General features: G+C 32.0%; 2 protein-coding genes across 3 annotated transcripts in view; one reads left to right on the forward strand and one right to left on the reverse strand.

Annotated features, from left to right (window-relative positions):
- The window catches only part of LOC128166909 (splicing regulatory glutamine/lysine-rich protein 1-like), a 75,082-nt gene that overhangs the window by 22,805 nt on the left and 24,410 nt on the right, over window positions 1–27,867 (forward strand). The window lies entirely within an intron of this gene.
- LOC128165915 (uncharacterized) overlaps window positions 2,122–27,867 on the reverse strand; it is a 41,987-nt gene continuing 16,241 nt past the window's right edge. Inside the window, exons 7-14 of the mRNA XM_052830857.1 lie at window positions 23,570–23,666; window positions 15,559–15,672; window positions 14,911–15,048; window positions 14,474–14,809; window positions 14,225–14,264; window positions 7,160–8,182; window positions 3,226–3,377; window positions 2,122–2,864 (exon numbers count right to left, since the gene is read on the reverse strand). Of these exons, the coding sequence (XP_052686817.1) occupies window positions 2,397–2,864; window positions 3,226–3,377; window positions 7,160–8,182; window positions 14,225–14,264; window positions 14,474–14,809; window positions 14,911–15,048; window positions 15,559–15,672; window positions 23,570–23,666 (2,368 nt within the window). The 3' untranslated portion in view covers window positions 2,122–2,396. The remainder of the gene's footprint in view (window positions 2,865–3,225; window positions 3,378–7,159; window positions 8,183–14,224; window positions 14,265–14,473; window positions 14,810–14,910; window positions 15,049–15,558; window positions 15,673–23,569; window positions 23,667–27,867) is intronic.

Consider the following 27,867-nt stretch of genomic DNA (forward strand, 5'->3'; position numbering starts at 1 on the left):
CGCAAAATACAAAGGTATACAGTCAGTGCTTTCAATACATAAGACCAGAATTATCAAGAACACTTATTAAATATTAACATTAATTAATTTTTAAAAAAAAGAAAAAAACGTGTTAAAATGCAAATCGGCTCTGTAGTTCAGCGATCTAATTTTGGGTCTAGGGAGCATACATTAAATATGCAAAAATTATTCGCCATTTTATATGAATTTCTGATATCAGAAAATATAATTCTTGATATCAAAAAATCTAATTTATGATATCAGAAAATTAAATTTTTTTACATCAAAAAAATCATTTTCTGATATCAGAAAATGATTTTTTTATATCAATAATTCGAATTTCGGATATCAGAAAAAATGATTTTTTGATATCAGACAATCGATTTATTTAAATTATATCAGAAAATGGATCCCTCAAAAATATTAAAACGGCACCCCATAGAAAAACGATTTCCTCATATCAGAAAAAAGATCATATTTTCTGATATCAACAATTTGATATATTAAAACAGCGTCCATAGTTGGTGGGGCACAAGCAGGGTTTCCATAATTAATATTTTAATATCTAATCGTACAATACCTGAAAGTTATATAAATATTAGTGATAAGGAATCATTCTTGGAATATTATGAGGTGATAATTTTTGGTCAAATGTATCATCAAGCCCTTCATGCTTAATTTGATTTGATAATGCCCCTACCGAAATTATCACCTCATAATACACAAAAAATGATTCCTTATTCCTTAATTAAACACAATCATATTTGTCAAGAATAATTGAATATGTGTAAATATATTTAAAGGAGAAATAACATTGTTCAAATCTTCAGAAGGCATATAACTTCTTTGCTGTAGCGTTTATGTTCAGCTTTTAAAATTTTAACTCATTTTAGTAAGGTATTATATATTCTTTGTTATAATAAAGAGTTTCTTTATTATACACATTATTCAAAAAATGACAAACATGTGAATAAAAACACTAATTCAATTATTAGCTAATGGAATTTCTTGATCAGTTGTTAGCAAAAACATTGCCAATCATTTTCATACTGACCAAAAATTTTGACTGTTTAACTTTGAACCTCTTTCCTTGTGTTTCATATCCAGTTACATGACCAATGAAAGTTAGTCTTAAAAGCATTTTTTCCAACATTCAAACCTGCATTTAGCTACTCAAAAAAACTTACACCTGCTCTAGCATCAAGATAATCAAAATCAAGCTCTGTCTACCTAAAGTTGTTTCTATTAATGGTTAAGTCTGACTTGGTAAGAACAGAATTTACTTCATTTTGTAACCAACTCCAAGACCCTTACACAGTTTGAGTTGTTCTAAAATTTTCAACTTGTCTAAGCGTCTAGATAATCAATATCACTCATGTATCTGAATCTACCTCTGTGATTCAAATACATTGTTAAAATCAACCATGAGAGTAAGTACTATTATCTACATAAACATGATTGTAACCTTCTCCAAAAACCTTAATCTCATCCAGCATCTGAAATCTATAGCTCAGATTCAGCATTCAAACCTGTGGAGTGCATCAGTATCACAAGATGCATCATATATTCAAATTTGGTAAAATGGAGGACAAAAAATGAAAAATGATTTAAACATATATAAATTTATCTTGCTTATCCAATACCATAACAGATTGTAAATCTATGGAAAAGTCTTTGTAAAATTTTATTTCAGTGAATAAATAATTAAATCATAACAAATAAAATGAAATATGTACATGTACTTGAGAAAAAATTCAAAAAAGTGAAGATGACTTCAATAAGATAAGCTCATAAAATTGATCAAAAGTAAATTTTTAAAAACCACACCTTTTCAAATAAAGAAAAAGAAAAAAAAGAATTGCAGAACTATAGTAACTTATAAAAAATATCATTAAATTGTGTCCGTAGCACATTTCTTGATGATAACATTTGACAAATTACGGTATATATGTATCTACAGAATAAATTTTGGAGTTAATACTTTTTCAAATTAGGTTTTCCTAATAATAAAAGCATGGAATGATATATTATTATAGATTAATCATAGTTTAAGACATGACAATCGAAATTGATAACTGTATAATTAGGAACAACAGATGTACATGATAGCTAGCTCAAACATACGAATATCATGCTAGATTTGCAGCATCAGTTCAGCTTTATAACTAAGCCAATTTAGACAAAAAGATTGAGGACAATTCTTGAACAATCACAGATTTCCTGGTTTATAAAAAAAAAAACAAGACATCTTATGAACACCTCTTTAAAGTCCTACAACACTTTTCATGACAGACCTGACCAGTAAAAGGGAGGCATAAAAAGAATGAACATTTTCTGTACACCCATGTAGTAAACAGTATATGTATCACAAAATACATATCTCTCATACTTTTACATCAGACAGGGGTGGATTTGCAATTCTCTGAAGCTCTTCCTTTGACTGGACTTTTTTTCCCCTTCCTTCCTTCTTGGCTTCCTACTTTTTGCTCTCCCTTATTCATTGTTTCTTTGACTGGACCTCCTTTCTCCATTCTACCCTTTTCTTGTTCCTCCATTTTAGTTCTTTCTTTGCCTGGACCTTTTCCTCCTTGTCTACCCACTCCTTGCTCCCCTTCATTCACAGTTTCTTTGATTGGTCCTTTTCCTCCCATTCTACCCATTTTTTGGCCCTCCATTATATTGTTTCTCACTCTCGTTAAAACCTCTCCGAGCCGATTTTGCCCCCTCCATGTCTTTTTATTCCAGGCCCTGTGGTCTTCCTCGGCCAATCCTATACCCCAGATTCTGTCCATTGGGCTAGCTTCTACCAGTGTTCTAGGAAATGTTCTAAGCAACTGTTCCTTCAACTCTTCATTTTGCGAAAACTTTGAAAAATAAGAGAATATATGTTCATCAACAAAAAGAAATTTTACTGATGAAATTATTACACATGTCTTCATTAAAAATTGCAATGTACAGCTAAGATTTCCATCCCGATCGTGTGTTTTCCCCTTACCAAGGCTTAATTAACAAAAGAAAACAAACAACTTGTTGCTAAAACATCAAATACAAATGTACTTATTTGCACAAATCATTTAGTTCCTTCAACTACAGTCCATTTTGGTCTTAGCATTGAATTGATAATAAAACTAATAAAACACAAATATGTAAGTTCTGTACTAATTTTGTTATTTACTGGTAATATTTTCAATAAAGGTAAGACTGCAAGTATTTCTCGTTAGATACCTTTTCCATGTTTCCTCTTTCAACAACATTCTGACAACATTTATCCCAAAATTTTTGGTCAAAGTTCTTAACATATCGTCCTTGCTGCTTCATCTCACGCGGGTCATCTAGTGCCATGATTATATCTGCCCTCTCCATATCTTTCATTAATACTGCAAAATAGATTCTAAAAATACTAATGTAATTTTGAAAGTGACATGACAAACATTCTTCTAGTTGTATTCTTTATTACATAAGAAATACATTCACTGTACCATTACGGTTTACAACAAGAGGCCCACATACAGTCTCAACATCTACCCCATCCGGGGCAGTGAATTTCATAATTCAAGAACAGGACATTATAAACAAAATAACAACAATGCAATTAGCTTATCTCCCATGACTGTGATAATACAGAAGAAAATATAAGGTCTGAATCCCTGTCCCGGGGGTCATGAATTTTACAATTTAGGTACCCGTAGAGGACTTCATGAATATCATAACCATGCATTCAGTTTATCTCCCACAACTGTGGAAGTGGAAAAGAAGATTTTTTAAGATTTAATACATTTTCACTATGTGGACATAATAGCCTCGCCCTAGGGCCTGAACCTCTGATTCATTTAGGTAAGAGGACTTCATGGACATCAGAATCATGCAATTACTTGTAGTTATATGGGCGTAAAGAAGAAGATTTTCTAAGATTTAATACATTTTCACTATATGGCCATATTGGCCCTACCCTAAGGCCTGAACCCTGACCCAGGGGCCATGTATTTCACAATTTTGGTAAAGGGCTTCATGGACATTTGAACCATGCAATTGCTTTTTCTCAAATTTACATATCAGAGTAGAGAAGAAGATATTCCAAGGTATAATACATTTTAACAGTATGGCAATATTGGCCCCACCCTTGGCTCTGAACCCCTGACCCAGAGGCCATGAATATCACAATTTTCACAATTGACATTATTACTAAGCATTTTTCCCCAAATGGGAATAAGTGGGATTAAAGAATAAGATTTTTGAGAACTTGGCCCTTTTTGCATATTTGACCCCTCCCATGAGGCCTCAAGGGTGGTAGGGTCATTTATCATACCTTAGATTCCTTTTATCCTAGAGGTGCTTCAAAAATTAATTTTGGTAACAATTGGCCATGTAGTTTTAAGAGTTAAAAATGTAAAATTATTCACTAACGACAAACAACGCACAGTAAAGGACGAAGACCAATTGCAATTGGTGACTCAGGTGACCTAAAAACTTCATTGTGATATGAAGTTGGTTGGTCATGCATGTGATCAGACCTAATGTGTCAAACTCACAAAGCTTTTCATTAGCCTGACATCATACCTAGGCATATCAGGCATATCTTACATGTACTTTGAAAGTTGCTTTCTCCAAAACATTGCAGACAATGGGAACAAGAAACATCAATATTTTTCGTAAAAAAGATAATAACCCAACACATGTTTATCGTGTTAACTATTAATTCACAATTAATGAAAATGATATATGGGATATAACAGTGAGCTTCGCGTTGGGCAATATATTCGTCCCTTGGGGGCTAATATAATCAATGTTGCCCGAAAACGCAGTCATTATTTGTTTTGTTATATGAAGAAACAAACCAAAAATCAAGAAAGGATTTGAAAACAGTTCGCCGTAATTTTCTCGGCTCAACATAGAATTCAATTTTGCGCAAAGATCATTTCCAAAATATCGTTGGCATCAAAAGGTCACTGTTGATATTCCATCGTCCGTAGGAACTAAGCTAAAGATGTTTTACCTGATTTCACTTCACAATAATTCGCAAATCCATATACCCGTTATGATAGCAAACCGTCGCATTGCGCGTTTGTTGTTCACTTGCCTTGACTGATTGCTAATTATGACGTCACCTTGTTCTGGAGTCGCGAAGAGTAATTTACGTTACCGTTAACCAATCAACAAATCAGAGGCGATTAATTGAAATATAGGGAATGCTCTCTAGATATTATTCCTAGCCGGTCAATATTAAAAAAAAATTTACAGGTCAATATTTTTTGGGCGAGCTAATATTACAATTATTGACTATTTGTTTAATATATAGAGTTTCGTTTTCCCTTGGACTGAAAAGCCACACTTTCATTGGTTTAAACATAGCACGTGATTGCCTCATATATCTCCATGTTAGTTCGGTGAGAATTAATATTAGGCAATATGGCCGTCATTGGCCGCCGCTTCGCCTACTCATTTCGACATTTCATATTATTTAACACAGAAACCGTGTTCCGTAAGTTCTTAAAATATTTAGAGTAGTTGCCCTTTGAAATTCTTTGAAATTAGAGTAGTTGCCCTTTGAATATTGACATCACATTGTTGTGTCTGGAGCAGAACAAAATGGCAGCATCGAGATTTGCTCAAATCTCTGCAGAGGAAAGGAAAAAAACGTTTAAAATTGAATAGCAACAAAACATTGTAAGAAAACATTAGCGAAGCGAAGATTTTTAAAGAGTATTTAAAAGGTAAGGTTAATATTTTGAAGAGTTTAAATGAGTTAAATTGGACTAGATGTTAGGGAACTTGTATACATGGGTTTGCGTAGATCATCGCTTTTGTGAATAAATGTGTCACTTGATAGTCCTCGGGAAAACAAAACACTTATTAGGTTTGTTACTGACTCACTACAAAAATATATGGGGTTGATCAATCTCATAAACGGCTCGGCTTTGCCTCGCCATCTATGAGATTGATCAACCCCATGTATTTCTGTAGTGTGTCAGTAACAAACCTAATAAGTATTATTGTTTTCCCTTGGACTGAAATGTCACATTTTCATTGGTTTTAACATAGCACGTGATTGCCTCATATATCTCTATATTTGTTCTGTGAGAAATAATATTAGGCAATATGGCCGTCATTGGTCGACGCTTCGCTTACTCATTTCGACATTTCATAGTTTTTTATACATAAACTGCATGCCGTAAGTTCTTAAAGTATTTGGAGTAGTTGCCCTTTGAAATTCTTTAAAATTAGAGTAGTTGCCCTTAGAATATTGACGTCACATTGTTTTGTCTGGAGCAGAACAAAATGGCAGTGTCGAAATTTGCTCAAATCTCTGCAGAGGAAAGGGAGAAAACATTTAAAATCGGCTTCACCTCGCCATCTATGAAATTGATCAACCCAATATATTTCCGTAGTGAGTCAGTAACTAACCTAATAAGTAATAATATAGTGAGAATATACTTCTGAATATAACAAATATTCATACAGCTGGAATATATACTGGAGAAACTTATTTGCTGAAGCAGGGCGAGTCATGGTTTTTTTTCTCGATCTATTGGGCCATTTCATTTATTTTGAAAAGTGTATTATTTGCGTATATACATCTTACTAAATGTACATTTGCACCTGTACAAGTTTGTATATTAATATGTTCAATAGATTCCATTTCTTTTATCTTAAAAAGGGTATTATTTGCGTATGCATCTTACTAAATGTACTTGTACAAGTTTGTATATTAATTTGTTCAATTATAGATTCCTTCTCAAACATTTGATCAAAAGTAATATATTTTACAGTGCTACCATTGTGGCGAGCGCAGCAAGAAATACACATACCTTAATTACATCATTGTCAATCTGATATTTTGACAGTTATCAACTTTCATCAAAGAAATTTTGGGAGAGAGAGAGGGGGCTATATAATATTTCTAAGTTTAAAAAATTCCTATAAAATACATAATTTATAAAATACATTGACTTGCTTCAAATTGTTATGTCAAAGTTCATTGTGAACATGAAATTTATAGACAGTCAAGGATTTGTACATGTATTGGAATCTCCCCAATTAAATTTTAAGTTTTTATATGTTCATAAGTAAGTTTGACAGCATGTATAGAAAATAGAAAAATAAAAAAACTGTTTACAACTACATAATGAATACATATAGGGTATATTAAAGAAACTCATACCTGCTTTCTGGTGCATCATGTACTGTTCTGTACAACTATATTTTTTCCCATCAACCTCAAATTCACATGGATACCACTGACAAAAGACGGATCTATTCCCCCAAAAGTATTCATATTTGTGTCTCTCATCAGATAAACCACTGTCCCTAAATTTCTTTTCTTCATTTTTATGCTTTCTATCCCCCTTTGGCTTCTCTCTTTCATGTTGTGCTGCACTGTACCTTTCCTGATCAGGCTTATATTCTACCCAATGATTTTGTGCATGCTGTCTCCTTTCTCTGTCTTTCCTATCATGGGACTGCCTTTCATGTCCACCATACGGCCTATCGAGTCCTGGTCTTTGTCTACCTGATCTGGGTTTCCCATGCCCCACATTTTCAGGTTTCCTATTATTTTCTCTGCTCTGAGATCTCCTCTGAACTTTCTCATCCATTAATCTCTTCTCCTTCTCATCCAATTCTTTTCGCTCCATCTCTTCAAATTCTTGTTGCAACACTGCTTCAGAGTCCTGTCTGACATCAGTGTAAGATGGTGGGACGTGCCAATTTTCCTCACTTATCCCTGATGCTCCTTTATTTTCTTCGTGTACATCCCTATGTACTCCGTCTTCCATAAGCTCTTGTAGAATGTCTCCCTCTTTATCATGTACATTGTCTCTTTCCTGTTCTTCAGCTTTTTTCGGATTATATACTTCCTTTTCCTCCACTTTAGTTTCACTGAAATTTTTGGGGTCGACGTGAACATCATCTTCCTGTGGTAGGTTTTTATTGCTGTTTCCCTCTGGCAAATAAAGGTCACTTCCTTCTGTATGAGGCTTCTTTGGCTGATTTTCAATATATCCCTCCCTTTTTGATTCTTCCATTTTATTATTAACAGCGATGTTATTGGTGGTATATCTAGCTGCAGGCGATTTTAATGCAGTTTGTTCATCGGATTTGTTAATATCATCATCCATTTTCAATTGTTCCAATTCTTTCAACAAGTCTTGGGAAGTACTTGATTCATTATCTTGTTCATCCATTTCTACAACATAATCATGTAGTGATAAAAATGCTGGAAGCTGAAGAGTAAGTTGATTAGGTAAATTTTGATTATCGCATTGTGTATGCGGGAGAAAAAGCGAAAGTATTATCGCTCTGTTACTCAAGACAAACACACTATAGTCTGTCCCAAGTTATTGCTTCCATCAATTTTTGATGATAGAAATGCAATTGAAATCGATGAAAGGGAATATATCCAAGATATCTTCATTGAACAATTATCCCTTTTCACTCATGAAATTTCACAGGAACGAAAACAATTTTCTTACGGAGATTTATAATGGGAAATGTTTATATCTTTTCTCCATTCGGAAAACACTCGGAATACATCGCACAATTTTTAAACGTTATCATCCGGGCTTATTAATGGCTGATGCAATGCAAAATCTCCGTAGACTTTCAATTTTGGGATGTGTATTGAAACCTGAAGTGGTAGAGGGGGCGTTTCAAAACAGATAATCTGGGCATTTTTCATAATAGTGGATGAACGTAGTTTGAGCACAAAGGTATTTACTATTATTGAAATATCAAGCAAAAAGTGGTGGAAGCAAACACTCGGGACAGAGTATAAATCAGATTTCATTAAAGGAGTTTACAATTCTAAATTAGTTCACTACACTTCCCCATCACTAATGGAATATATAAAAATATTACTAGTATTATAACAATATCACTTTTGTTCTTCGATTGGTAAATCATTTTCTCTTTCTCTCTCTCACTCTCTTAAAACTCTGATTGCAAAATGTAATCAAGTCTTAATGCTATGGTTAAATTCTTATTTTCATATTCACGTTTTCCCAATGATCCTGTAAAATCTCTATGTTTTGTTCCCGTAAAATGTTCTTCTCTTTATTTATTACTTTCAGTTTAGTAAGTTTTACATGTTATTCCATTTTATAAATTGATGATAAGTATGATTGATCTTTGTTTATAAGTATGGCGTTTCTATCATATGAGATCGAGTTTTTTTTGACAGCCCATATTTGGTAGCATTCTTGTCTATTATTGTGTGAATCTTAGTCTCATTCGTAATAATTGATTTATGATATTAATGTTTATAAGGAATACAAGAGGCCCATGGGCCACATCGCTCACCTGAGCAACAATGGCGAAGTACATTGACTTAACACACTTAACGGTCAGACGCGACCTATCTTGAGTTCCATTATTTTCTATTTTTTCCTATCTCCACAATGTGAAGATTTCCACCAAGTAATTCCATAATTATATTTTCCTGTTATATGATACTTTTTTTATTGAGATATAAAGTGTTCAGTTGAAAATATATACTATGACTTTATTTATAAGCATTCAAATGCATTTTGCATGCTATTTTAAGGAAAATTCTAAATATTATAGCTCTAAAAATAGCCTGGTAATAAACCTTGAATTTTTGGGAATTAACAGGTTTAAATGTTAATAAATAAGGAATAATTTATCAAGGAAAATTATATAAAATTGAGGAACGTCTCGTGTGTCCTTAAATAATTACGAACAGTAAAATTTAATATTTAGCAAAGTTAAGTACCATGATAATTTTCTGACCTAAAACTCAATATTTTATAAAGGGGTAGGGGTGAAAATATATTGTGATATATTAATTATATATAACACCGGTATATACATTTCCTAAGACGTATATCAGTTAAAAAATCAGCACCCATTGTGGGCCTTCCTTATTGTGTGTAATCATAATTTGAACATTTTGAATCTACACAATTAAAGGATGCCAACATTTTATTTCATTAATATGTTGTCTTAGAGGCCATGCAATGCATATTCATTTTATATGATGAAAATACTGGAAAAGGTAGTTACCATTTACCTGCAATACTTCTTGTTTGATAAATTGATATTTATGAAAAAAAATATCGAACTTGAATTAGTGTAATTATCATTTTCCACATCTAAGTGAATATTTTTGGTGTGTTTATTTAAGATGCCAAGCTCTATGAATATACCATGCAGATGAGATACATTTCATTATCACAGCTGATGTCTCATATGTGAAAGTTAACACTGAAAGATTGACGGACAGAGAATCGCGAGCTAGTCTGGAAGGCAGTACGCAGTGTTTGAACTCTGTGGCAAAAGTTGCTAAAGCTACAGTAAAAAACTTAATTGGTCTTCCCTTAAATAATTGTTTACCTGATGTAAACTTGTGTGACGTTTAATATCCTTACTCACTTGATCGATGAAAACATTTGACTGGAAAATGTTGTCACATGATGTGTTAAAAAGCTATATAATTTAATATATTGTCAGGCATACAGGTATCAGTTCTGTACTAAGGCCCATTAATTATTTCATATTCCCTCAAAAACAACAAACGGCTACAAACCAAGATGGTTTTCTGCTGCAATATTTTCTTTAAAATAATGATAATGCACGGATATCCTCATAATTATAATGTGTCAGAACTGTTAAAAAGAAGTTTTTATTTACTCGTTTGAAAAGTACCAAAATTGTTGCAGATTTCAAATAATTTATCAAATGAGAGAGGACCCCAGAAAGTAGTTATAGCACATCATCCTTTTGATTTTTCTGTACACAAGTATAATATAATGTTTAGCAAGACAATTCCAATCATCAACAAACATTTCAGCGTTAGTCGTAGAATGATAGGCAACTTTAAAAAACTTATTCAATTTGTTAAATTTCATTTTATTTAATGCATTCATACATTATATAGATAAAATGTTTTGTAATTGAGTTAGCCAGGTGACACAAAATCAGTTTATGCACTGTGTATTTTGGAGAAATTAGTCCTACCCTATGACCCAATTACAACAGTTTTTAGTTTTGAAGATAACTGTAAACAAACGGTTTTGCATTAATTTGGCAGAGTTATTAAATAATTACAAGTTACCTTCTAATTGTAGTATCAACAAGAAATGTAATGATTATCGATTGTAATTTTCAATGCACGGTATATGTGTTTGCATCACCCGTATTTATAACCTCTAAAGATAAGACAGTCGCGGGTGATTAACCACAACAGGGTTTAACCAGTTAACTGAGGCTGTGAAAACGTCTTTTCAGATTCATAAACATCTTTTTATTGTCTTTGGATTTAAATTACACGATTATAAACTCGGAATTCATGGCTACTTCAAATTCTCTTTCGGAGAAAATTCCGGCGAAGTTACCGATCAAAAATCGATTATTTCGATCAAAGTCGCTCCCTTGTTTGATCCTTGTTGACACAATTAGAAATTAATAAACAATAAAAACAAAGGGAAATGCACTTTAGTACGTTGTTAATGCATCAGATTTTATCATTTTCGCAGGTAAACAATCAACTGCCTATTTACCGAAGTTTATGTTCCAAATACAAGGCGATTGTTTCCCAAGTTAAAAAGCAAAATGAAACGAAAAATTCAAAACAAGCTAAAACCACCCTCACAAGTGAAAATGACAACGCGTTGAAATAACTTCACAATAATCGGCACCAATGTTATTTCCATGTTTCATAGATAATATTCGCACGTGAACTGTTGCACAACAAACTGCCAGCTTCAAACAAAGAACCTCGTTTTCGAGATGTCATAAGACCAGTCTATCACAATGAATTGCCAGTCTACGTATATGGAATAACGAGCCATTCTTTATTAGTATTTTCGCAAATATCTCAAATTTGGAACAGAGTTCGACTATAATTTTTGCAATTTATATTTTCCTTTCCGTAAGGATGATTTATGCTAAATTACGTTAAGATTAACTCAGTAGTTCTTAAGAAGAAGATTTTTTAAAATGCACCCCCCTTTTTTACAGTTTCGAGGTTTTCTCCGCTTTGAATACAATCTGGCCTTTTATTTTTGCAATTTATATTCGCCTTCTTATAAGGATGATTTGTGCCAAATTTGGTTAAATTTAACCAAGTGGTTTTAGAGAAGAAGATCAAAATGTAAAAAGTTTACAGACGGACAGACAGACGGACGGACAGACGGACGGACGGACGGACAGACGGACGACGGACAACGGGTGATCAGAAAAGCTCACTTGAGCTTTCAGCTCAGGTGAGCTAAAAACTTGAATTTTGGCTTTCAAAGACATCATTGTTCATTAATGGTTTTAATGTAAGAAACTATATTTGACATCAGTCAGATGATTATATGATGTATGTAGGGGTGTAAACGAAAGGGGAATCCCATGTCACTGTTTTTACTTAAAGCTGGTTACCTTTTCATAATCATTATTTTTTTGTAATAAATCGGTTAAGATATTGTATATTTCTGTAGCAATGCTAATACATGTAATTCAGATTTACTGGAACAATTTCAACAAAACGCATTAATGAAATACGTGGTTGTGTGTTAAATAAGATACATGATAATCGGTTGTGGATAAAGTAATGAAAATCTGAATCTTATAGAATTAACGTCAGTCGCTTTCAGGCTTTCAGGGTTCAAAAAATTCTTTTCTGTGAGATGGAATATCATTGTTGAAAAAAGAAAACAAAATATCTGTGAGTCAATGATCACTAGTCATAACCCCGCTCTGATGGGAATATGCAAAATAAGCAAAGTCGACATTTAACAGAAAGCTGACACTTGATTGGTACTTGGTACAAAAATAGATCCCAACGTATGACCATGTAAGTTTTTTTAAAGTTTGAAAACTTTTCAACATTTTTTAGAATTAGCCTTGAAAGAAAAGTCTTAAAGTTCCACTGTTGTGCAATATTTGATCAATTTTTGCTTGCTGGTAGTTCACAAAAATGTTCAGAGTTAATGGTTGATTTTCATGAAAAGAATGCGGACGCTATCGCCCGTTTCCCGCCTATTTTTTACATTCAAAAATATTTCGAAATTTCTGTCAGATATTCAAATACAAAGTTACCTACCAATTCCTAATTGATTTATATTAAAATAAGATTTATTTTAAACTAACGTTTTGCTTACAGGGGGTCTAAAAATCTCTTTACTGAAATCAGTCTCTTTGAGTAAGGAAAAAATTTTTAACGCCCGGTATGTTCATAGAAACTTAAAATTCCCATGTTTGCGTTAGATATTAAAGTAAACTTTCATTTGAATTCATATTCGTTAATCAATTTTTGAAACGTTACAATGCAGAATGCATTATCGGAATTTATTTTCGTCTAAAGGCATATGCCCCCCCCCCCCCCGCCCCCCGCCCTTCGTGAAACAGAAAACCATTTGTTATGAATATGCTTAATAACAATTTATTAAACCCCTTCAATGGGCTTTTTGTTTTACGAGGGAGGAAAGATTTTTTAAAAAATCGTTTTCCGTTAGTATCTTTTATGATATTAGCTATTTCAGCACAAATGTGATTGTTGTGTGTGTCCAACAGCCACCGTGCGTGCTTACGGAAAGTGTACGTCCTTCCAAAATCGTAAAATGCACTTGCGCGTCTCGCAAGATTTTCATTATAATTCGCCCATAGACCACCCATAGACGTACGACCATTTGTGACAAAGGTTTTAAGTTGTTTGCTGATTGAGGATTTTCACAAGTAGTGCTCATTTTAGAATATTTATATGAACAGTTTAAATTTAGAAAGATTTGACCCCAAGAAGTGTACGTCCCAGTGTACACCTCGTGGAAATTACCTTTATACCTACACATATCTTTATATAACTTAAGCAGCCATGACCATTATCGCCAAAAAAATTTATCTCAAGTAATGTTGTATTGTTTGTTACTCTGAAACTTTATATTTTAATTTCATCTGCAATAAATCATCACCATTATTCGTAAACTGACGTTGTGCACTTATTAATTAATGTTTTGTCCAACTTTTTCTAAACTAAACGGACCATGATTGCTTGTGTTTATGATAGGGTCCGTGCATTGAGATGTTTTTCAATTATAACCTACGATAGGTCAATCTATTTGTCATGGACACTTAACGCGCTGCTTTCCCCGTGTAGCGAATGGGAAGTCTATTATATTGAAGTCATTTTGCGTCTGACCACACCATCTAGCAGATAATTACAAACTTGTATAATACTTATTTTAATTGTTTAGATGCCAAAGATTACATCTTTTAAAAAACTTACTCGAAATGCTATTCTGCCCGTCTGATCCTGCAGTATCTCCCTGAGCAATCGTATATGAAAAAATAGCATAAAATTTTTCAGTATGATGCTTTCAGTCATTAAAAATCATAAACTATAATCATTAAATTTGTCTACAATGTCAATGCTATTTTATTTGGTTAAACACTTTTTGAAATACTGAAATATACTGAAATATAACTCTTTAATGTTTAAACATGTATCCAAAAATCTGTGATCAAAATATCTTACCATTACACTCCTTTTAAAAGATGTGAACAAAGATCTGATCATCGTGAAAGTGGAGGATGGTGGTTTGAGAGTAGATCGAGCTTCGTCATCTGTTATTGTGTTCTCAAAATAATTTTTATGCTCTAAACTAGTTTGTGAAGCGTTGAATTGTTCTGATGTGTGGACCTCAAGTGATTCAGAATTTGAAACGGTTGCTCTACAAGATGGATAATTGTCGTACTCTCTGTTGGCTTTGAAGTTGATTTTCAATGTGTTGTCGCTAATTGTCTTGTTCATTTCTTCATAAGTAGATAAATTCCCGTGCGTTGTTTTTTCATTGCGTACGAAATGTTGTACCTTGAAATTCAAGAATTGGTAAAAATAGCGAGATGTTATGATCCTTATATGTAAAATAAGTATATCGTAAAAAATAATCAAGAATCCATTCGATGTATTACTTTTACGGTTCTGTGGTTCTTAAAAAGGTCATCCTGCAACAACTCTGATGCTGAGGGTCGTCTGTCTGTCTCTCTACACATCATCCTCTCTATGATCTCAATCAGCTCTGAACTGTACCCCTCGGGAAATGGAGGTAACTATGATCAAAAGTAGCTTTTTCAAAGTATTTTAAACATATTATTATAAATGAAGATAATGACATTGAAGAGGTACATTATGTTCCGTGTTAACTGGGGATGGTTTAAGGTACTATAGTTGTTATTCCAAAAGTTGTCTAAAGGAGTTGAATAAATATCTTAGGGCCAGTACACAAGGTTAGGCTTGCCTTACAAGTATAAAATTTACGTTTTTGCGAGCCTTACATATGTAGTATCTACACTCTTACGTTTCTAAAGCTTAAGTTTATAATCTTTTTAACAAGGATCATATAAAAATTGAGAATGGCATTTTTCCTTTCATTAATTCTATTAACATCCTCGAAAACATGTGTCAAACATATCTTGATCAAACCTGACCGTATCTTTATGTAAAAAATTACGCAAAATTTTTCAAATGAATTTAAAAAAAGAAGAGGATGAGCTTAAATATAAAAGCTGTTCATAATAGATTTCATTACCATCTATAACTTACATTTTCCTGGACGTTACCTGATCATTATGATTAGCAATTTTCAAAAATAGTTGCTGTTGCAAGTAGGCATCAAACGGCCGTTTTAGTGTGGTCATCTCATATACACATACTCCCATTGCCCAAATGTCACTCTGCAAGTAATTCCAAAGTTTTAGACAGAGCAAATTTTAGAAAGAGTTGAAGCTTCTTTTTGGTTTTTGATTTTCGACGAATGTATATAAACTAGCATTTAACATTCGGTAAGTTGTTAAATCTCATGATTGTTTAGATAATATCTTTTACTAGTGTTAAATCCTTTCTCGTTTTTTTTTTAAGTATAAAGATATTTAACGAAACAGTATCAGAAAGTGAGAAGTCAAGCGTTTAAACAAGAGGCCCATGGGCCACATCACTCACCTGAGCAACGATGGCGAACTACATTGACGTAACACACTTTACGGTCAGACGCGACCTATCTTCCATTATTTTCTATTTTTTCCTATCTCCACAATGTGAAGATTTCCACCAAGTAATTCCATAATTATATTTCCTGTTATATCATTATAATACTTTTTTATTTAGATATAAAGTGTTCAATTGAAAATGTATGTCTATGACTTTATTTACAAGCATTCAAATGCATTTTTCATGCTATTTTAAGGAAAATTCTAAATATTAGAGCTCTAAAAATAGCCTGGTAATAAACCTTGAATTTTTGGGAATTAACAGGTTAAAATGTTAATAAACAAGAGATGTTTGTGAAACACATATGCCCCCCTCCCTTGGAAACATCCACAAAGAAAATGAACGTAAACTTAAATACCTGGATTTTTTCTAAGTCCAAGGGCCATAACTCTGTCGAAAATTGCTCAATCGTACCCAATATCGAACTTGACCTAGATATTATCATGATAAACCTGTATATTAAATTTCATTTTAATATGTTTATCCCCTGCGAAGAAAATGAACGGAAACTGTTGGTGGACCGACCGACAGCAGCAAAGCAATAAGCCCTCCCTTCTTCGAAGGGGGGGCATAATAAGATATAATTTATCAAGGAAAATTATATAAAATTGAGGAACGTCTCGTGTGTCCTTAAATATAGCAAAGTTAAGTACCATGATAATTTTCTGACCTAAAACTCAATATTTTATAAAGGGGTAGGGGTGAAAATATATTGTGATATATTAATTATATATAACAGCGGTATATTATTTCCTACAGTTTTTGCACATATGTGAACAGTATTAGCTCATTTAAGATAAAAAAAAAAATCATACATTTCCTAAGACGTATATCAGTTAAAAAATCAGCACCCATTGTGGGCCTACCTTATTGTGTGTCATCATAATTTGAACATTTTGAATCTACACAATTAAAGGATGCCAACATTTTATTTCATTAAAATGTTGTCTTCGAGGCCATGCAATGCATATTTATTTTATTTGATGAAAATACTGGAAAAGGTAGTTACCATTTACCTGCAATATTTCTTGTTTGGTATATTAATATTTATGATAAAAAATATCGAACTTAAATTGGTGTAATTTTCATTTTCCACATCTAAGTGAATATTTTTAGTGTGTTTATTTAAGATGCCAAGCTCTATGAATATACCATGCAGATGAGATACATTTCATTTTCACAGCTCATATCTCAAATGTGAAAGTAAACAAAGATTGACGGACAGAGAATCGCCAGCTAGTCTGGAAAGCATTACGCAGTGTTTGAACTCTGTGGCAAAAGTTGCTAAGGCTACAGTAAAAAACTTAATTGGTCTTCCCTTAAATAATTGTTTACCTGATGTAAACTTGTGTGACGTTTTATATCCTTATTCACTTGATCGATGAAAACATTTGACTGGAAAATGATGTCACATGATGTGTTAAAAAGCTATATAATTTAATGTATTGTCAGGCATACAGGTATCAGTTCTGTACTAAGGTCCATTAATTATTTCATATTCCCTCAAAAACAACAAACGGCTACAAACCATGATGATTTTCTGCTGCAATATTTTCTTTAAAATAATGATAATGCACGGATATCCTCATAATTATAATGTGTCAGAACTGTTTAAAAGAAGTTTTTATTTACTCGTTTGAAAAATACCAAAATTGTTGCAGATTTCAAACAATTTATCAAATGAGAAAGGACAGCAGAAAGTAGTTAAAGCACATCATCCTTTTGATTTTTCTGTACACAAGTATATAATGTTTAGCAAGACAATTTCAATGATCAACATACATTTCAGCGTCAGTCGTAGAATGATAGGCAACTTTTAAAAACTTATCCAATTTGTTTAATTTCATTTTTTTTAATGCATTCATACATTATATAGATAAAATGATTTCTAATTGAGTTAGCCATGTGAACAAAATCAGTTTATGCACTGTGTATTTTGGAGAAATTAGTCCTACCCTATGACCCAATTACAACAGTTTTTAGTTTTGAAGATAACTGTAAACAAACGGTTTTGCATTAATTTGGCAGAGTTATTAAATAATTACAAGTTACCTTCTAATTGTAGTATCAACAAGAAATGTAATGATTATCGATTGTAATTTTCAATGCATGGTATATGTGTTTGCATCACCCGTATTTGTAACCTCTAAAGATAAGACAGTCGCGGGTGATTAATCACAACAGGGTTTAACTGAGGCTGTGAAAACGTCTTTTCAAATTCATAAACATCTTTTTATTGTCTTTGGATTTAATTTAAATTACACGATTATGAACTCGGAATACATGGCTACTTCAAATTCTCTTTCGGGGGAAATTCCGGCGAAGTTACCGATCAAAAATCGACTATTTCAACCAAAGTCGCTCCCTTTGTTTGATCCTTGTTGAAACAATTAGAAATTAATAAACAATAAAAACAGAGGGAAATTAATTTTAGTACGTTGTTACTGCATCAGATTTTATCATTTTCTATGGGCAGCGGAAAGGGCAAAAAATACATTTTTACAAAATCAATGATAAACTAAATTCAGCAATCTAAAATAATATTATCAATGACCATAAATGCAAAACAAACAGTCTTCTTTGCAAAATAAATGTACATAAAAATCATCCAAAGATATCTAAATACAAATCAAACACAAAAAGTAAAACCAACAGACATAAATGTAAAACGAACATACATCAACATGAAACAAGCGGACGCACAAATAAACGCCAGGTGGCGTTTTTTGGGAAGCAATATACGTCATCGATTATTGGAATCCGGGATGGTTCGCACCTATTCTGTTTCGCCCTGAGATGTTTCCCACCTCAATGTTTCGCACCTGCATCGGAGCAAACCATCTGACTGTATTGTTATGTAATGTAATGGAGTGTTGATGTAATTAGAAATGTACATGTATATATAGTTAGCAAAGATCTATTTTGGGGACCATTTAATTACATAAATTACCGGTATCTGGTTGAACTTTACATTACCCAACTGCATCCACTATTTAACTACGATTTTTATCAGTCTTATTCTTATAGCAAACGTGGGGTTAAATATTATTTCCATTCCCATTTATTTATTATGATTTATTTAAAATTATAAATAATATTTTAATGACCTGTTTATACTCGTACATTTGTTCCAAATTTCCTATTCGGATGAAAACATATGTATAATCAATTATTGTACAGTCTTATATATAAAAAAGTCATTTATTTGTTACCCATAAACATGATGATATACAAATACATGTATCTGGAAAAAAAAATTTTAAAATGCTACAAGACATATATGTACATTGTGAATTAAAATCAAGTGCATGTATCAGAATACTTCAAGCTTATCGACACATAGGCTTCGGAACCGGGGGGGGGGGGGGCTTTTTGCAAAGTTAGACCTAACCATTAGGCACATAGCAGAATAGACGGTTCAGCCTCCCCCCCCCCCCCCCACACACACACTTTTTCTCGCAGGAAATATAATTGTTCCTTAATGTACCTTGAAAGATTGAGAAGTTAGAGTCTTAGGCATACTAGCCCCCACCCCCCACCACGGATTAAGATTTTCATGATTTGGGGGGAAATAATTTTTAATGTACTAGGTTAGATTTTTTCTTTTGGAAGTATAGGTTTACTCCCCCCACCCTCAACCCCCCCCCCCCTCCCCCACGGATTAGGATTTTTATGATTTTGGGAATTAGGTTTTTTTCTCTCAATATTTCTGAGGATCAGTCTAGCCCCCCCCCCCTTTCAATTTGCTTCCGACGCCAGTGCGACGTGAATACTGCCATGCCTTAAATTTTCTTCAAACTACTTGTACAGGCAATACATAAGACTGTAGGAAAATAAATCAAACTTCGTTATAGAAAACATTGTATGCATTAATTAATGCATATTTTGATGATAACAATTTATACAAAATGTTTATTTTATGACTTTCTGTTTCCGTCAGGCTAAGGCACATCTATATAGATAATTATAGCAAACCAAATTTTCACGCCTCTATTCACGTAAAATTTGTCAGTCATTTGTTGCATTTCGTATCACTTTAATTTTACCGGGTGGAAGTAATGCAAAATTTACAACTTGACATCTTTGTAAATTTTGTATTTACTGCCATCCGGTAAATAAACAATTTATAGAATAAAAAGAAGTCGGATAGAAATAATTTTTTTAACGAGTTTGACTTTTGCCATAAGAATAAGACTGGTAATAGGCGTAGTTTAAATAATGGATACAGGGGAGGGGGGTGGGTAATGTAAAGTTCAAGCTGATAATTTATGTAATTAAATGATCCCATAAACAGAGCTATGCTAACAATATAATATTTTACATTTGTAATTAACATTCCCAAATTTTTCATTATAAAAATACAGGTAATTCTCAAGTGAATAACAGGCTATAAATGTTATTACTACACAGTTCACACCTCTTGTTCTGAACCATATAAAACGACATGGCTTAATAAAATTAGTAAATAAAAATCCTAATCAAGCAAGAACGCTCTCTTGGCGATGCATGCATAAAGACAAGCACTGTTTCAATAGTTGTTTTTTTTAAACATATTTCAATTCTTGTATAGGTAATAATTAATTTCAGAGGAATGATAATACGAGAAAAATATCTAAATACAGTGAGATGTTTCGCTCCGAGGCAGGTGCGAAACATCTCAGGGCGAAACAAAATAGGTGTGAACCATCCCGGATTCCAATAATCGATGACGTATATTGCTTCCCAAAAAACGCCACCTGGCGTTTATTTGTGCGTCCGCTTGTTTCATGTTGATGTATGTTCGTTTTACATTTATGTCTGTTGGTTTTACTTTTTGTGTTTGATTTGTATTTAGATATCTTTGGATGATTTTTATGTACATTTATTTTGCAAAGAAGACTGTTGGTTTTGCATTTATGGTCATTGATAATATTATTTTGGATTGCTGAATTTAGTTTATCGTTGATTTTGTAAAAATGTATTTTTTGCCCTTTCCGCTGCCCATAATTTTCGCAGGTAAACAATCAACTGCCTATTTGCCGAAGTCTATGTTCCAAATACAAGGCGATTGTTTCCCAAGTTAAAACTGTAGAAAGCAAAATGAAACGAAAAAATCAAAACAAGCTAAAACCACCCTCACAAGTGAAAATGACAACGCGTTGAAATATTTAACCTCAATTTACTTCACAATAATGGGCACCAATGTTATTTCCATGTTTCATAGGTTATATTCGCACGTGAACTGTTGCACAACAAACTGCCAGCTTCAAACAAAGAACCTTGTTTTCGAGATGCGGTAGACTGGCGATGCCTGTCATAAGACCCAGTCTATCGCAATGAATTTCCAGTCTACGATATATGGAATAACGAGCCATTCTTTATTAGTATTTTCGCAATTATCTCAAATTTGGAACAGAATTCGCCTTTAATTTTTGCAATTTATACTTTCCTTTCCCTAAGGATGATTTATGCTAAATTACGTTAAGATTAACTCAGTAGTTCTTGAGAAGAAGATTCTTTAAAATGTACCCCCCTTTTTTACAGTTTCGAGGTTTTCTCCGCTTTGAATACAATCTGGCATTTTATTTTTGCAATTTATATTCACCTTCTTAAAAGGATGATTTGTGCCAAATTTGGTTAAATTTGGCCAAGTGGTTTTAGAGAAGAAGATCAAAATGTAAAAAGTTTACAGACGGACAGACAAACGGACGGACGGACGGACGGACGACGGACAACGGGTGATCAGAAAAGCTCACTTGAGCTTTCAGCTCAGGTGAGCTAAAAAATGATTATCCTTTGAAAAGAAATAATTGACTCCTCATGTAAAAAGATTTAGTCTGTTAAGCACACGCCATTTCTTTTTATTGTACATTGTATATCAAGTGCATATTTTCACGTAAAATTTACATCAACGGGGCTTTCGTGCTATTGGGTGAACGATTTTATAACGTGTTTACTATTTTAGTTGCTTTCTATTGTACACGTAAAAATCTTTTTTAATCAAAACTGCGTTGCTAAATTTTTCGTTTAATGATATCAAAAAACTGAATTTAACTACTCTTTAGATTTTTTCATTGTCTCTACAAGTAAAAATACTGTTAATTATTCGAATACGACAACATATTTCAAAGCAGTCAACTCTTGAACATGAACTCAATGGCGAGGTAATTATACCAACGTTATGTCTCCTTTTATAAGAAAAAAGGCCCTAAAAATTGCTGAAACAATTTTTCATCTAATTATTAAAATTCCCATAAAAAGAATAATTAAATTTCTATTATGTATTTTATGATAATGTATAGTATGTATCACATGCATGTCTATGATTTTGTGATACCTAGATAGCACAATATATAAAACAATTAAAAAATTACCATTGGTAATCGATGTTAAGTGAGTTTATATGGGATTTATTATGAAATTCACATTCTTAGATTGACTTCGTACAATTTGTAAACTTTAAAACTTTAAAAATATATAGGAGGGTCAATCAAAAAATACGAAGACTTTTGTCATAGCTATGTTACTGAACGTCATATCATTACTAAATTTGGTAGACATAATTTAGCAACATTTTCAAACAATTTCCAAGGAAAAAAGTTAATAAATTCCTTTATTTCTAAGAATTATTTAGAATCTAATCCTGCAAAAATGAGGTCACGGCGCACGGTCAAAATTTGTGTAATGTCAACAATAATCCATATAATGTTGAAAGTAAAATCTCTATAAATTGGGCTTAAAAACAAATGATATTGAAACCTCAAATTAAGTTTTGTCTTGGTATTCTAAGTTCCAAACAATGACAGGATATAATGTTTTGTCGAACAGATATTAATAACTAAAGACAGATAGTCCTCTTTAGAATTGACTAAAAACATCGAAGTCGCTGGACGTCACGGCGCAACGAGAGGTACAAACAAAATGGATTTAACACAGGAAAAAGCCGACACAAGCTGTGAAAATGCTCAATTGTGCAAAAAATAAGTCAACAATTTTTTGCAAGTTTGTGTTTAACTGTAATAAATTTTGTGGGGGTGGTGATAATTGTATTTCGAATATAAAACAGTTCGAAAGAGAGTAGAATATCTGTAAATATTTGGTAAAAAAAAATAAGTAACGTCAACCGACTTCTAGGGTTATCCTTGCTATAAATTAAGAGATACACGGTTAGAAAATGAAAACTTTGAAGAACTAACTTATGATTCTCGAACAGATGTGTGCAAGTAAGATGTTAAGTATTTCAGTGTCATTTTGAATTGTAAGGAGAAAGGCACAAGAAACTAAGCGTGATGAAAAGATGGGGTATATCTATAAACTGTGCGTGTTTAATCTTGATGTCGTGTTTTGAACGGTACCGTGCGCCGTGGTGACAAAACATGTTGTTTTTAAAAAGGGGTAACAAAAATACCGTTTCATCAAATGGACTAAAACTTCGCATATCAATAACATAAGTGTTGGTGCCCAGATTAATCTGTTAAGTATGACTCTCATTAAAAATATATGATAGACAGCCAAATTGTCTTCGTATTTTTTGATTGACCCTCGTACACTCAAGATTATATCGAACTACGCTGGCAAAAACTGGCAGATAAAGCGCGTGTGTACCTTAGAGTTGTATGGTTGACAATCAAGGATTTCAGGACTCATGTAGTGAGGACTACCGCAAAAGGTTGAGGCTTTCAGAGAGGAACTCTCTAACACTCTACAAGCAAGAGTAAACAGTTTTCAAAAGACTTTATGTTTGATTTATATTGTGCCAAAGTTATAATGCTAAATTAAAAATTACTACATTTGACCGTATGACGCAATACGTTTGTTATTTTTTTTACGGTACCAATCTGTGACCCGAGTAGTTATCGCGTAATCATCAATGTTCAACTGGCTCAGTATCTATGGATACTACTTAACATTATCCCAATTACGTACTAAGATGGTTTTTTTTTTTTTTTACAAAATCACATGCCAGTAATTTTTGACGACCATCTCTAAACATGATAATTGCCAAGCAAACTATACCTCTGTAAGAAAAATAAATGTTTTTTGTTTGAAATTAAATTCCATATTTATAAACCATGTCAATTTAACTCATTTTTTTTATAAAGCTATGTCATAAATTGTTGCTTGCGCATAAAATAAATGGTAAATACTTGATATTGCTACATATTGATCTAATAAAGTCAAATGATATATTTTGTAACAGAACTGTAAAAGAACTATCACTCTTGCAAATACAGTTGAACAAAGAACTGAATGATGCAAATCTGATATACTAGTGTAAATACACTTCTTTGTAATGCTTTCAAATTAATAAATTGAGTTAATTAAAACATTTAAAAGTTTATAAATTTGCTAATTTCTAATTTATATTTTATTCAAGGTTATTCTAACATCCCGTACATTACTTATCTTTTTTTTATTAGGTATCCTGAATTCGTTATGTTGACAAATATTATATTTTCTCTAGTTATTTCTACGTATAAGTGAATAATTATTATTTAAAAGTCTTTTGTAATTGTGATATATATATATAACAAATTACAAAACTGTAGTCATCAATAACCATATACATAGTTATAAATTTAGATTAAAATCATAATTCAATTTCAAGTATATGGTAACATCATTGCGCACACAATGATTCAGATAAGAAAACATATATCATATAATACCGTAACACAAAATGTTTTGCATACTTAAACATAATTACAAAAACAAACGATCTTTTCAAAAAAGTGTTACATTTTGTTTATGTAATAAAATAAGCTGAAGCCCTGGCTTACCCGGTGACATAACATCTTCATAATTATACAGTCCATTACTATGTCCCCGGGTAAAGCGCTTTTACACATAGACAGTTTCTATGTGTATCGAGTACACTATTATTTTGAAAAGAAATACAAAATGGGAAATAACAAATGTCAAAGTTAGATATCAAAAGTTGAAAGGGTTGTTTTCCTTTGTATTTTTAAGCATTGTCATAACTGCACAATGTGCTGTAAAATATTCTTTGAATGAGTTTTTAATGCTTAAAATTGATTTGGGTAGATTTTCAAGTCTACAATACATTTTGCATTTGTCTATTCTATGTGCAATAAATGACAAAATATAATTCAAAAATTTAGTGACCTGTGTTTCTTCCATGTAGAACCCCACCACCACATTTTTCCATTCAAAGGGACTTGGACACGATTTCTTTTATTTTTTAGATATTAAATGGTTTACTTACACATTTTGAATGATTGGCCAAAATTTGAATGTTGTAATTTAAGTTATAAGAGAGATACTAGGGAGGTTGATATTTCAAACGTGTACGGGTACGTGTACGTGTACTAGGGGAATCACCTAAATTCTTCGCGTATTACGTCATCAGTTTTTGTGACGACATAGTTTCTACACGTTCTCTAAACTTGTAGAGTGTCGTCTACACGTAAGTACAAACGTGTAGCTTTTTACAACAAATAAAATCTTATTGATGAGTGAATGTATTCTCGTGATACATTATATATATTTTAAACTTCATTTGCATGAAAATTGATAAGAAATATACCATTTATTTGGAATTAACTAAATAAATTCATGTCACAAAACTGCGTCGATTTACGTAAACGTTTATATCCTACAAGTTAAGAAATCTCAACTGATAAATTACAAAAAACGTGTACGTGTACGTGTAGTTTTAACACACTTACGTGTACCCGTACACGTTTTAAATCTCAACCTCTCTACTGAGGTAAGAATGCATCGTTATGTTAACAAAGCTCGAGTCTTATATTTGTTTACAAATGATGTAAAGTATGGAATTACCATTTCTTTAACAAAATAACTCGTAAGAAACAAGGCAAACTTGTTCAATGTGTTTATAAAATATATTATTGATAGAGGAAAGCAACATTTGATTGAAACTTATACCAATAAAACACATATCTTTTTTCCACAAACCGGTTTTTGCCAACTTTTTTGGCCCATCTGAATATGTATTTTTATGCATATATTATTATGCTTCATCATACTATCTTATGAATAAGAGTATTATTTAATTTGTCATTTATATCCTGTACTCTATATGTATTACCTTGCACCTTATGGAGAAAGCATGCTACCTAATCCATTTATGTAAATGTATATTTGAATAATAAAATATGTTCAATTTAAAAAGTAAACAATAACAAGGCTCGAGCTTTGTTTACAAAACAATGAATTTCAGACTCTGAACTTTGCTTATAACTCAATATCTGACATTCAATTTTTGATAAAACATTAAAAATACCCATGTTATCCATTTTAAACATTAAAAATGAAAAAACAAAATTTATAATTTTGAGCTCAAACCGTGTCCAAGTCAATTTTTTCTATCAAAATTTAAGCAATCGCTTGCCGTTTTCCATATTTGTTCTACTTTAGCACACTCAAAAATGCGGTTTTTGCATTTTCAATTTCGTTACAATCTTTGCATTTAGCATAGGTATTTTTATTCCATTTGCTCACTAAAAGATTATTACATAAAAGATTGTTTAATAGTTTCTAATTAAACTCTGATAAGGTTTTTTCTTTAGTATTATTAATTTTTTGTATGTATATTGATTTCTATACATTTTTTGTTTTCCAACTTAAATTCTTTTTCTTATTTAAAGGGATTTTAGATCAAAATTTTATTTCTTATTTTTTTTAGATGTAAAATGGTTTACATGCACATTTTAAATGATTGACCAAAATTTGAATGTTAAAAATTAAGTTATAAGAGAGATAGATACTGAGGTAAGAATGCATCGTTATGTTAACAAAGCTCTAGTCATAAATTTGTGTACTATCAATAGAAGAAAGCAACATTTGATTGAAACTTATACCAATAAACACATATGTACACAATAACAAGGCTCGAGCTTTGTTTACATAACAAAGAATTCCAAACTCTGTATCTTGCTTATAACTCAATATACTATCAAATTTTAATAAAACATTAAAAATACCCATATTAATTATTCTCAACATTAAAAATGGAAATATAAAATTTAAAATTATGAGCTCAAATCGTGTCCAAGTCTCAAGTCTGTGTACTTGGTGCTTGAAATTTACGTTTTATCAATCTTGAATTAAAAGTCTTGGTGTTGATGAGAAGTCATTGGTATTTGTTTCGTTTGTTTATATGAGATTTTTGAGAAGAAAAAAATCATATTTGAGTTCAAATTTGGTAAATGTTTGTTTATTAATCTATATTCACAAAGCCCTTTTTATTTTTTGCGCAATGTATCGAATATATCAGACGAACATTTTATAGTTCAACTTCTTCAAAAATACCTTTTACATATAGAATTCCGATTTTAATCCAATTTTTAAAGTAGATAGTCAAACCTTTAAAAATAAAATTTTATTTGACTAAATAGGTTGTAATAAAAGAGATTCGGTAGAAATAGCATTTTGTTTTGGCTATCATATTTGCATTAATTAAACATAGAAAAGCCTGCTTGTAGAACTCTGGAAAAGTATTAATTATACTATAATCATCAATCACCGTCTCATGTTTATTCATTAGAGATTCGATATCGATTTTTGTAGCCTTACAGAAACTTTTTAAAAAGTGTTTGATATTGTGTTCTGTACTGAGTAAACGTGAAATCCACATATCCTTTAGGGCCGTAAGGTTAGATTCTATATCGACAAGGCCTATTCCTCCCTTATATATACTTTACCTATGATTGTATTTCTTTTGATCTTATCTGTTTTATTTCACATGAAATTAAATATAAGCCTTTTGATATTTTTTATATTATAAAAATCATTGTCGGGTATTTCTAAAATGCTTGACACATAAATAAGTTTAGAGATTGCTAATGTGTTTATATTGTGCATTTTCCAAATAGTGTTATTTTTCCTTTTTTCCAAGATTCAAATACTTAGTAACGTTT

Source organism: Crassostrea angulata, chromosome 10 (assembly GCF_025612915.1).
Source record: "Crassostrea angulata isolate pt1a10 chromosome 10, ASM2561291v2, whole genome shotgun sequence".
In the NCBI taxonomy this organism is placed as follows: Eukaryota; Metazoa; Mollusca; class Bivalvia; order Ostreida; family Ostreidae; genus Magallana; species Magallana angulata.